This window comes from Nelumbo lutea, chromosome 3, assembly GCF_056320005.1.
Source record: "Nelumbo lutea isolate HS-2025 chromosome 3, American lotus-T2T, whole genome shotgun sequence".
Lineage (NCBI taxonomy): Eukaryota > Viridiplantae > Streptophyta > Magnoliopsida > Proteales > Nelumbonaceae > Nelumbo > Nelumbo lutea.
The window spans coordinates 71,299,207-71,311,459 of record NC_142686.1 but is presented as its reverse complement, the minus strand read 5'-3'; the positions used below and the strand labels follow the sequence as shown (position 1 = coordinate 71,311,459).

Genomic DNA, 12,253 nt, shown 5'->3' with positions numbered 1-12,253 from the left:
CTCAAACTAGGAAGTAGGAACTACCAAACTAGTAGAATACTAGTTCGGTTCGGGTTGGGTTAGTTTCGGTTTTCATGCAAGAAAACCGAAACCAACCCGAGATTTCAGTTTATGTATGTGCCCAACCTAAAACCGATCGGTATGGATGAAAACCCGGCCGACTCGGGTTGGATCGGTTCGGGTTGGTTGGGTTGGGCATTCTTATGAACAGCCCTAACCACCACTAGAATAAAGATAATAAAACAAAAAGAAATTCTTCGAATGAAGTTGGGAAAATATTTATATATATTATATATATATATATATATATATAATAAAGATAATAAAACAAAAAGAAATTCTTCGAATGAAGTTGGAAAAATATTATATATATATATATATATATATATATATATATATATATATATATATATATATATATATACCTACATATCATACTAGATGCACAATCAACATGTCAGACCATGTTGACGTGGCACTGTCTGATACTCACCCGAAGGAAGACTTCAAAATCCTATACCTCCTCGTCCATGTCCCGATACAATTCGATCAAACACGCAGCCCTCTCTTCCTCAGTCAAAGACTCTCCAACAGTTTTCAGCTCCAACATCCTGGAAAGTAAGGGTCCGATTGTCACTCGCTCGATCTCCCTCCTCATTGAGAGAAACTGCAGAAACTAGCCTCCAACATCGAAGTAACCCACAAACAAGAAAGCTACTTGGGTTTTAGGGTTTTGAGGATTACCCACATAGGAATTCAAGCTGCGAAGCTCCACCTGAGTGAACTGGCTCTGGAGCCATGAATCGCCATTCGCAGGTAAGTCTGAGGAAATCGAGTGGTTTTGTTCTCTGTTTTCTCTTTTCTAAGAAGCACGATATTGAGCTCTTAGACCATTACAAAATCAATTTAAACGACAAGGTAAAGCGTATCAAAATTGCAGAATAAATACCACGATTCTTACAACGGTATATTTAAAATTCTAACAGAATTAGTCATCGAGCGGCGGTGGCCTTCACGAATTACCGCGTCCTTCACCTCCATCCAAAGTATCCAGACAGAAATACTTATGAAAAAGGGAATAAGCAGCCAGACAGAAAAAGAGAACAGAGTAGGGAGAGGGAATTTTCAGAATGTCCGAAACCTGTTCATTGGCCGGACTCGAGCTTGGGTTTTCTCAAAATTATAATGTGCCCAGCCGGAAGTCCGAAACCGAGATAGTGTAAAGTTGGTCCCAAAGTTCGGATTGTGAGAGTCCACGTTTTGTGCACCCGTAGATTTACTGGATGGTGACCACATAAGCACTTCGTAAAAGCACTAATATTAATAGATGTACAGCCGTTAGATGAACAAATCCGGTTCAACCACCCACAAAAGGACAAAACTCAAAAACAAGGCTTCTTTCAAAAGTTTTAAGGTCATTCGAATTCTCGCCTCCCCATCTTTTGTCCTCATCTTCTTCGAGCCCCAACCCGAGCATTCCGCTGGCCACTCACACCACACACGGCATTGGACTGTGGAACAGAGTGGTGAGAGGGAATTCTGGGAATAGACTCTAAACATAAAAGAGGGACTCTATCATAACACAAGGTATGATTTGAGAATTCAGAATATGACAAAAGTGACCCTTACATAACCATTTAATTTATACTATTTAGTAATTACTCTTTGATAGTTTGACTCCTAACCCAACTCGGCCACTCCAATGTGGTTGTCTTTTGTAATTACTATTTAGTAATTACCACCTTCGGGGAGCCCCCCCAGGTAAACAGCTAGTTTCAACTTTTTTTCAAGGGGCTTTTATAGACATACCACCTCAATCAACAACCATAAGCCTATAAATAGCTAGTTTGGGACAATAGTACCCCTCCAATAACTATATCCTATAATTATATATCAACTAGTTTGGGACATTGGGGGCATTTAGGTAAAGTGATAGATACTTTACAATAACCAAAATACCCCTCTCAGCAATTATTTTCAATTGCTATAAATAGCCTTATCCTCCACTACTTTCACCACACCAATTTAGCAATTCTTTTCTCAATTCTCAATTTAGCCCAGCATGGCCCGATTTGTACCTCTAGTCAGAGGATACTAAGCTTCATGCAATGATGTTGTTGTCTACAACATACAATCTCGACCACAAATCTGTAATCCTTTGTATCAAGACTTTGTCTCTCTGGTTTCAAAGGGTCAATTCCAAAATTTTCGCCATCCAATTCATTAACCATTGCATACCCAAAAAAAGAGTTGTTTGATCACTCAGTTTTTATGTCTTCTTACATTGAAACTAGGGCTTCAAATGGTATCTATTGACCTTAAATAAATTTCTACATAGCAATATCTTGCACTTAATGCTTTGGAATTGATTGATGTTAAATTCAGAAAAATACATGGGCATTGCTTTTTTTTTTTCTTTTAGCCTCAAACTATACTCTAGAAAACTACAAGGGAGGCTACTTAGCCCCCTAAACCTAGCGACACATCTCTCCCTCTCACTGTCAACCCTACCCATTACAATACAAACAAAACCAGAAAAATAAAACTCCCTATTTTCCATTTTATCCTGGCTACAGGTAATCCAATGTAGTAGTCCTAATTGGGAGTCTTTTCCCTCTTTCCAGCTCCAATCTCATCCTAGTGAGGGCACATGAATATAGGGCCAAGGTCTTTTTGGCCCAAAACCATGTTTCTAATGGATGATTCTGGGGTCATTTGTTATATGTTTTGTCATGAAGAAAGCAAGAAAAAAGAAAAGACAATATAGTTTTCTTTTAGGAGTTGGGTGAGTGCTTTCATCTCACACTCCACTATTTTCCTCTACTTTCTCTACCTTTTAGGAGAGAAAGTAAAAGAAGTTCAGAAGAAACTTTGCCTTTCTATTTTGTTTTTACTTTCTTTTGTCTTTTGGCTCCCCTTATCAGCCAAATCAAGGAAAATGTAGAAACACAAAACTTATTATCGTCTCACTTAGTAATAAGACAGAACCCTCCAATATAATAATAAAGATTGCATTAATAAAGATTAGTTATGGATTTGAATTTTATTGAGCCAGAAACAAGAATAATAAATATTAGCACAAAAGGTATAGAAACTAAGTATTACAATGACCTCCCAAAAAGTGAAAACATTGTTAGACCCATTGCTACCCCTCAAGTTGTAATTGCAAGCCCCAATCTAAGAACATTGTTGAAATGTTGTTATTTTGTATGTTTAGTACCACAGGGGTACTTTAGTCCTTTTAGCATGTTTTATTTTAAGTTGTATTGCCCTAGTATAAATAACTACAAAGCTAGCACCGCCAGAAGTTTTTTGAGACTCCAAATTTTTGTCTCTTCTCTCTCTCTCTCTCTTCCTTCTCCTCTAGATAACATGGTATTAGAGTGGGACTGTTAGATCCAAAAGAAGAGATCAAGCACACATTCCCTGTCTTCTCCATTTGCCAGATCCAGATCCAGATTAATTGTAGATCTAGGTCTAGATTCAGATCAGACTAAAGTACTCTCTTACCCTTCTCTTTTTTATTTTTTTTATTTTTTTTGGTCATGTGCCAGGATAGAACCTATAATAGGTTTCGACTGTTAACGTGAGGCGAGCAGTCCCTCTTCTTTCCTTTTTTGTGGGATCGGTTGATCCTTGTAATAGACTGTAGGTCAATAATGACCTTTACATGCTGAGACAATAGCCTTTTGGTGAACTTCTAGGTCAAGTGATGACCTGTATATGCTGTAATAGCAGCCAAATCGATTTGTAGGTCAAGAGAGGACCTGTATATGCTGCTACAACAGCCATACCTAATTTATGGTAGGACAGCGATGACCTGTGGTAACAACAGCTAATTTTAATTGAAGATCTGAGTTTTAAAAGAAGGGAAAGGAGGGGAGTGGTTGTCTCTAATTCCCTAGTACAAAATATTTTTTTGGGTGTTTGGTTGCTTCTTTTTGGCCTTCCTTGTGTTCAGTTGAAGTGTAACCCGAAGTTGATTATGAGTGGTGAAGACTCTGCCACATATGGAGTCTCCTCAATATAGAACGAAATAAGTGGGGGAATAGATTTATATCCTTCTCCATGGTTGTTATACCCCTGAATGGTCTGAATTACTTAGAATGGTCGAGGGGGACAAGTTATACATTACTGCAAGGGGAAAAATAGGATATATAAATGAGAGAATTAAAGAACCGAATTCTGGGAATGCTGAGTATGATAGATGGAACTAGGAAAATAGCATGGTTATGTCCTGGCTTTTGGTGTCTATGCAACCTCTGGTGAGAAGAAACTTTATATGGGTTGAAACGACTTATGAGATTTGGGAGCAGGAAAAATTGACCTATTCTGATCTGCGTCACTACACAAAAATCTAGCAGTTATAAACAGAACCATCCACTTGTAAACAAGGGGAAATGAACCTTTCTGCATACTATTTAGATTTGACCACCATCTAGGAGTTAGATCACTATCAGAGTGTAGATTTGAAGTGTGATGAAGATGCAAAAGCATACAAGAAGCTTTTTTCCCAATAGAAAGTATTTGCATTTCTCCATGGTTTGAATCCATTATATGAATCCATCAGATTCCAGATCCTATGCAGCAAGGATCTTCCCTCTATCCAAGAAGTTTATTTATTGGTACAGTCGGAAGAGAGTAGAAGAAATTTAATGAATAGCTCTGAAGGGGATGTAGTTGTTTGGCAGCAATACCATAAGTGAGGGAAATTTTTTTAAGAAGGAGGACCCTCAGAAAAGGGTGGAAGACAAAGACAAATTATGGTGCACCCACTGCTAGAAACCCCAATATACCCAAGAAACATGTTGTGATCTTCACAAAAAGCCCAAATGGGCCCAGGATTTAAGCAAGAAGCAAGGTTCAGACCTGAATAAGAAGCCAAGGCAGCAAGAAAGTTCACCACCATAGCAAATGTGGCTTCTCAAGAGAATTAGCCCCCTACTACTGCTATGACTCATACATACACTTCTGGTTCTGACCCGATGGAGGATATTATCAATTCCATCCATGACCATTTGGAACTCTATGTTAGAGCAATTCGTCAGATGGATTCTTCTCCTCCTTTAACTTTATTTGCATCTACATCAGGTAATTCTGCCATAGCTTTCCATGTATCATCTCATCTCCTTGACACTCCTTGAATAATTGATTATGGAGCATCAAAAACGTATGAATGGTAAATCCACTTATTTTCATACCTACCACCTCCTCTCTAGAAGAGACAATGTGAGACTAGCTAATGTTCATATTCTACCATAGCTGGTCAAGAAACCATCTCTCTTCCCTTTGGCATCACCCTGACTAATATCTTACATGTTCTAAAATTCCCTATTAATTTGTTCTTTGTTGTGTACTCCAGGATTTGGCCTCAGGGAAGATGATTGGTAGAGGATATGGTGGACGGACTCTACGTGCTAGAGAATAAGGCTGGTCTTATAGTCACAGAGTCTAAGAGTCAGTCTAGTACAAGTCAGATCTATTTATGGCATAGTCGTCTCAGTCATTTGTCTATGGAGTCTTTAAAATTGGTGTTTCCAGAGTTATTTAAGTCAGTGTCAGTGCCACAATTTACATGTCAAACTTGTCAATTGAGTAAGCATTGTAGAACTCATTTTTCTTCAAAGAATAATAAATCTGAATTTCCTTTCCATATTATTCATTTTGATGTTTGAGGCCCTATTATTTTACCGTCCGATAGTGGCTACAAATATTTTATTACCTTTGTTGATGATTATTCCAGATACACATGGATATATCCTATGCAAACCAAAGATGAAGTTCCCAAAATTATCCAAGATTTCCACCGAATGATCTTCACTCAATTTCAAACTGATATCTAAATTTTCTAATCTGATAATGCAAAAGAATATTTTCATAATGATCTCACAAAATTCTTTGCTTCGCATGGATCACTTCACTGTAGCTCCTGTGCCCAAAAATCACAACTAAATGGTGTTGTTGAAAGAAAGAACTAACGCCTTCTTGAAGTGGATAGGGGTTTACTCATACATATGAATGTACCAAAACTTTTTTTGGCTTGAGGTGGTCCTTTGTGCTACTTATCTCATTAACCGTATGCCTCCTCACTGGTTAGAGTGAGAGGGCATACGGTGAAAGTTGGACCCTCATGCTAGTCCTTGCATCTTAGGGTACTCCCTCACTCAAAAGGGGTACCGATGTTTTGATCCTATCTCCCAGAGATATTATGTTTCTATGGATGTCTCTTTCTTTAAGAGTGAGCATTTCTTCTCTGTTTCTCCTTAGGGGGAGTGTAGAAATGAGGAGAAACTAGTTTAGTTGCCCCCTATTCCTGATCTTCCTTCTTTTCGTGTTTTCTTTCAACGTCACAAAAGCCAACCAAGTTCAAGAGCTATGGAGAATTCAGAAGTTGTACCACCAATACCATCAAACTCTCCAAGGTGGATCCTTTCCAACAAGGTACCTTGGTTTCCATTGATGTTCTTGACCCTATTGTCATTGATACTTCTATTGTTGATGACCTTAACCTTCCTATTGCTCATTAGAAAGGTGTTAGGTCTTGCACCACTAAACACTCCATGTCCCACTCCGTTTCCTATGAGAACATTTCACTGTCCTTTTGGGCCTTTCTCTCTTCCATTGACAATGTTCTTATTCCTAAGAATGTGACAGAAGCTCTTTTGCATACTTGAACGGACAAATGCTATGAAAGAAGAGATTAATGCTTTACATAAGAATGGTACATGGGAACTTGTAGATCTTCTTGAGAGTAAAGAATCAGTTAGGTGTAAATGGGTTTTCACAGTAAAACATAAGGCTAATGGCACTGTGGAGTGGTATAAAGCTCGTCTACTAGTGAAGGGGGTTACACAAGTGTATGGAGTGGATTATGCAGAAACTTTTGCACCCATTGGTATGATGAACTCCATTAGAGTTCTTTTCTCCTTAGTTGCTAATATTGACTGGGAACTTCATCAACTTGAAATCAAGAATGCATTCTTGAATAGTGACATTGAAGAGGAAGTATACATGGTGCAACCTCTTGGTTTCCAAGCTCAAGGAAAAAGCATAAAGGTTAAAAAAATCATTATATGGCCTAAAACAATCACCAAAAGCCTGGTTTAGTAGATTCCATGTAACATTTCAGTAAAAAGGATACAAGCAATGTTAATTTGATCACACACTGTTTGTGAAAAGAGGGGAAGGAAAGATTGTAGCACTAATGGTATATGTTAATGATATAATTATCACTGGTGATTGGAATGATGAAATTCAAAAGTTGAAGAATTTCCTTACTACCCAGTTTGAAGTAAAGGATCTAGGTTCTCTACTTCCTTGGAATTGAAGTGGCCCGCTCAAAAAAAGGTATCTTCATTTCCTAGAGAAAGTATGTCCTAGATCTACTCCAGGATATAGGAAAATTGGGAGTGAAGCCCGTTGATTTCCCTATTGATCCTAACCACAAGTTAGGAGACTGTCAAGATGAACCCGTTGAAGATATGAAACAGTTTCAGAGACTTATAGGAAGACTGCTATATCTTTCTATGACTCGACCAAACATTACTTATGTAGTGGGAGTTCTTAGCTAGTTCATGCATGCCCCTAAGACTACCCACCTTGAAGCAGTAGAAAGAGTTCTCAGATATCTTAAGAAGTTCCCAGGTGTAGGCTTCTTGTTTCAAAAGCATGGGCATTTGAAAGTTGAAGTGTATATTGATACTGATTGGGTAGGATCCTTGAATGACTGGAAGTCAACAAGTGGCTATTGTACCTTTATAGGTGGGAACCTAGTTACTTGGAGAAGCGAAAAGCAGAATGTGGTAGCTAGGTCTAGTGCTGAAACTGAATAGCGGGCAATGTCTCATGGAATGGAAAAAATCATGTGGTTAAAGAATTTGTTGAGTGAGTTGGGCTTTCCAGTTGATGGACCTATGAATCTTTACTGTGATATCAAAACAGCCATAAACATCGCTTCTAATCCTGTGTTGCATGATAAAATTAAGCATATCGAAGTTGTCAAACATTTCATCAAAGAAAATGTTGTTACAGGGTAAGTGTGTACTCCCTATGTCAATTCTGAAGACGAACTTGCAGACATCTTCACAAAGGGGTTACATCACTTGCGACATTGTGATTTATGTGGAAAATTTGGTATGATTGATATCTATGTCCCAACTTGAGGGGAGTGTTGAAATGCTATTATTTTTTGTGTTTAGTACCACAGGAGTATTTTAATCCTTTCAGCATGTTTTATTTTAAGTTGTGTCGCCCTAGTATAAATAACAACAAAGCTAGCGTCGCCGGTAGTTTTCTGAGACTCCAAACTTTTGTCTCTCTTCTCTCTTCTCTCTCTCTCTCTCTTCCTTCTTCTCCTCTGGATAACAAACACAATTTTTTATTTCATGAGTATGTTCCTCAATAAGTGTCTACTAGCTCCTTTTCTTGATAAAGCATCAAAAACATTATTTGTCGATGCACATTACATGTAATATATCCACTAGATTAATGATTCAAGTCTGCAACACTTGTGTATATTTGCTACCATCTACGCACATAATATATGCGCATTATCTATGTAAACAAATTTAATGATTCAAAAATGTTTTGTGAAGTTTTTCCAAATTTCATGCATTTTCTTCATGGTTGGATTCTTCTCCCTTACTAAATTTCCTGTCTAGAACCATTAATACTAAATCAACCAATTATGTTACTTTGCAGATTATTGAATTTGAAAACTTGTTAAAGCCCGTCCTTTATGCTTAGAAAGCTCCAGGTTAAGATGTTTTCTAATGAATTTAATTCATACTCTCAAGTTCAGTTGCATTCTTGTCGAAGACATTTTTTTTGTTTATTTATTTTAGAAAATTAAATCAGGATTTTGACCATATAAGATCCTAAAAATGATCTCTCTCTCTCTCTCTCTCCTTTTAGATTTTTTTCATTTTCACCTAGATAGGAAAGTACAAGGTTATCCTTTCTGTTACAAATTTAAACCAAGATAGAGTCCAGATGTTAAACAGGTCCCACTATTATCCTTCTCTCCAAAGTAAAAGGTTGGCTTCCTTCTGTGGAAAAAACAACTCAAAAGCAAACCAAAAGACTAGGCCATTGTCATACAACCTGTTATGGTACTTAGTGGTAAGAGTATTTGTTTAAAAGTCAATTTTCTTGCAAATAAGAACAATATAATAAAGAAAAAATAAAGAATTAATTGGTTTTCATGAAATCATTTTGCCTAATCAATGATTTCCAAGTCTTTTTCCTTCAATTCTTTGGGCATGCCAGTAGTTAAATCCAGCTTCACCTCACCCACCCAAGTCTTTCTCCCCTCTTCTTGTATCCCAAGAATCTTCTTGTATCCCCAAGAATCTCATGAAAGCTCTTGGCTCCCATCTCTCATTTTGTCCTTTCTATCATTAAGAATGGGAAAGTGGTAAAGTGATGAGGTAGTATACATGTTTTGTTCCTAATTCTTTTCTCTTTTTTACTTTGTAGGAGAGAGTATAGTTTTCCTTATCTATTTTCTTTCTTATTTCTAGCTTTTACAAGTATTAAAAGGATAGGAAGATCCAGATGGACAACATTCAGTCCCTTCCCTACATGAAGTCCCCCTCACTTAGGCATGCGGAGTGATGATATATCTAATTAGACTGTGCATTAAATAGGGAGATCCAAATGGACAACATTCTATTTCAATTATGATAGCTGTGAAATCTGCTCTGTTCAACTCTTTCCTTGTTAACATTTGTCACTGAAAGAACAAATTTGACACTAAGGCTAAGTTTGGAAGGAGTACAAATATGTACTATATTATTAAGGTGTTTCACATTCTGCTACTTCTTATATCACTATTGTCCCACATGATGAGGTGCCCAATTGATTCAATATTCCATTTTATTTATATTAAGATAAGATTGTAGCTAGGATGTCACTGTTTGACATTCTGTTACTTCTTAGATCTTAAGAAATGCAACTTCTTGATGCATTAACACTGCTTAACTCAAAAGGAACCAAATTAATTTTTATTCTTAGAAGACTGCCATGCATAACACATTCTCTTCACAAATGATGGGATTAACAAATAACTTTTTTTCCTTTTATTTTTACCTTTCACAGGCACTAGAAGGGTTAGGAGAAAGTCAAGCTGTGAGATCACAAGATGTTGGGTTGTTGAGGTCAGACCTTACAAGTGAGGCTGTTGTATTTGATGACAAGGAAGGAGATATATTCTCCAGAGCTAGTGTAAGCAGCAACTTGGAGTTTCTGGATGTTGGTGAATTTTCATTGCAAGCTGATGGATGGGTTTCTCCTCTTGATAGTATCTATAGTGAAAGCCCCAATTCTGGCATTGCATCACTTGAATCAAGTCTTCTTGACAGCTATAATGATCTGAGAAATGTTATGGAACAGTTTTCACATGGATTCAGCAATGGAGAAACTATAGACGATTTGAATGTTGTTTCCTTGTCTGGTACTGGTTATCAAGAATGGTCAATTTTTGTGCAGCTAGAATCCAATTATGTTGAAGTCAGGAATGTTGGTACTAAATTTGTCAATTTTTGGCACCATCAATTGATGAAGTTACACCTGACATTGACTCTTTACATCCATTGGACAAGGAAAAGTCAGAGGAGGTGACTTTGGGAGATAAAGGTGAAGCATCCACATCAAACCAGATCAAGGGTTCTGGGAATCATGAAGCTCCTCTTCTCCATACAGATGGTGGTATTTGAATAACAAGGGTTTTGGGAATCATCCACATCTAGAGGATGAAACTGTATACTTTACTGAGCTATAGTTTGAATCATTATGCATGGCAAATATTCAATGAACCACAAGTGTTTTGAGAATGGATTATGAAATTTGTATTAGAGAATGTATCAATTTGAAACTTAACATGTATTAATTTGTGATTTGGATGTATTAATTTTTTTAGTAAAAAAATATTTTGAATGGAAGTAGATCTTTTAAATTGTATTTGTATTGACTTTTTTACTTCATTCCAATTTAGATGAATGTAGACAGCACAAGTTATTTGAAGCAAAGTAGGAATAATTTAAAAACAAATTATGAATTTGTAGAGAAGATGGGCCGAATGGCCCATGGGCTGTTTGTCTTATTTTATCATTTTATGTTCTTTGTTGTAATGGGCCTCAATTTGGGTCTTATTTCTCTTATGTTATGTTTCTTAAATATCTACCCCACTAGGGTCTCTTTGTAAATTACTAAAGTTTAAGTTAATGAAATAAGATTAGGGGTGTAAGAGGGGATTAAGTTTGAAATCTCTCTTTGAACCCCTATTGCCACCACCTTCTTCTTCCTCTTCTTTCTTCTTGAAACCTGATTTCTGCTACGCTCAATTGATTCTCTGCAATATTTTGAACAATCATTTCATTTCAAAAGGCTATTTTTCTTCTTGGTACCAAGCAAGCTCTTCGTCTCTTTTTCACCTCTTTTTTCCCATACATAGTGTGTATGGAGAACTAAATCGTATGAATAGTTAAAGAAACCTGTATAAGCCCAATTGTTAGTGTTTTCTGGAGAGGAGTCTGTTTTTGTCAGCCTCTTGACAGCTTCAAGTGTGTTGCCCGAAACCCTAATTTTTGGAGAAATCTGATTGTGGGCTCCATAGGGAGTATGACCTGTGTGCTCAGTGACTGAAAGAATTCTTATTCTTCATATTGAATATCGATTCAAGTTGCTTAGTGTTTTGTGAAGTCTACAAAGTGTGGTTGAGTTTTCTCTGTTTTTCCTGGGTTCCGGGTGTGACACAAGTTAAGCATAGATATCCATCATGCCTAGCTTGCCCATATAATGAACCGGCTTTCCTTTAGGAATGAATACCTTTTGTCAAAACATCAGCCAACTGTTCTTCAGAAGCAACAAATGGTAGATAGACTTCTCCTAAGGCAATTTTCTCTCGTATAAAATGCTTGTCAACCTCAATGTGTTTAGTTTTGTCATGTTGAACATGATTGTGTGCGCAATGTTGATAGTAGCCTGGTTGTCACAATATAACATCATTGGCTTCTCATAGTCTATACCCAATTCATCTAAAAGTGATCTCAACCACCGAAGTTCAGAAACTCCATGTGCCATTGCCCTGTATTCTGCTTTAGCTGAAGATCTTGCCACTACAGATTGCTTTTTATTCCTCCATGATACAATGTTCCCTACTACCATAGCACAGTAACCTGAAGTAGACCTCCTATCATCAATACATCCGGCCCAGTCAACATCAATGTATGCTTCCAGCTTCATGTGTCCATGC

At 37.2% G+C, this 12,253-nt stretch overlaps 2 protein-coding genes across 4 annotated transcripts in view; one reads left to right on the top strand and one right to left on the bottom strand.

Moving 5' to 3' along the window:
- Positions 1-1,168, bottom strand: part of LOC148865462 (serine/threonine-protein phosphatase PP1-like) — a 76,027-nt gene extending 74,859 nt beyond the window's left edge. Inside the window, exons 1-3 of one of the 3 annotated variants that reach the window (XR_016110496.1) lie at positions 962-1,166; positions 745-862; positions 494-611 (exon numbers count right to left, since the gene is read on the bottom strand). The gene's annotated coding sequence lies outside the window, so the exon portion shown is untranslated. Of the gene's footprint in view, positions 1-493; positions 863-949 lie in introns of all 3 variants that reach the window. The other 2 variants (XR_016110492.1, XR_016110493.1) reach the window with 2 other exon arrangements.
- Positions 678-10,956, top strand: LOC148865461 (uncharacterized). Its single transcript, XM_088980207.1, has 2 exons — positions 678-816; positions 10,099-10,956. Exons 1-2 carry the CDS (start codon positions 799-801, stop codon positions 10,618-10,620), a joined length of 540 nt encoding a protein of 179 aa, XP_088836333.1. The 5' UTR covers positions 678-798; the 3' UTR covers positions 10,621-10,956.
- Positions 10,957-12,253: the final 1,297 nt, after the last annotated feature.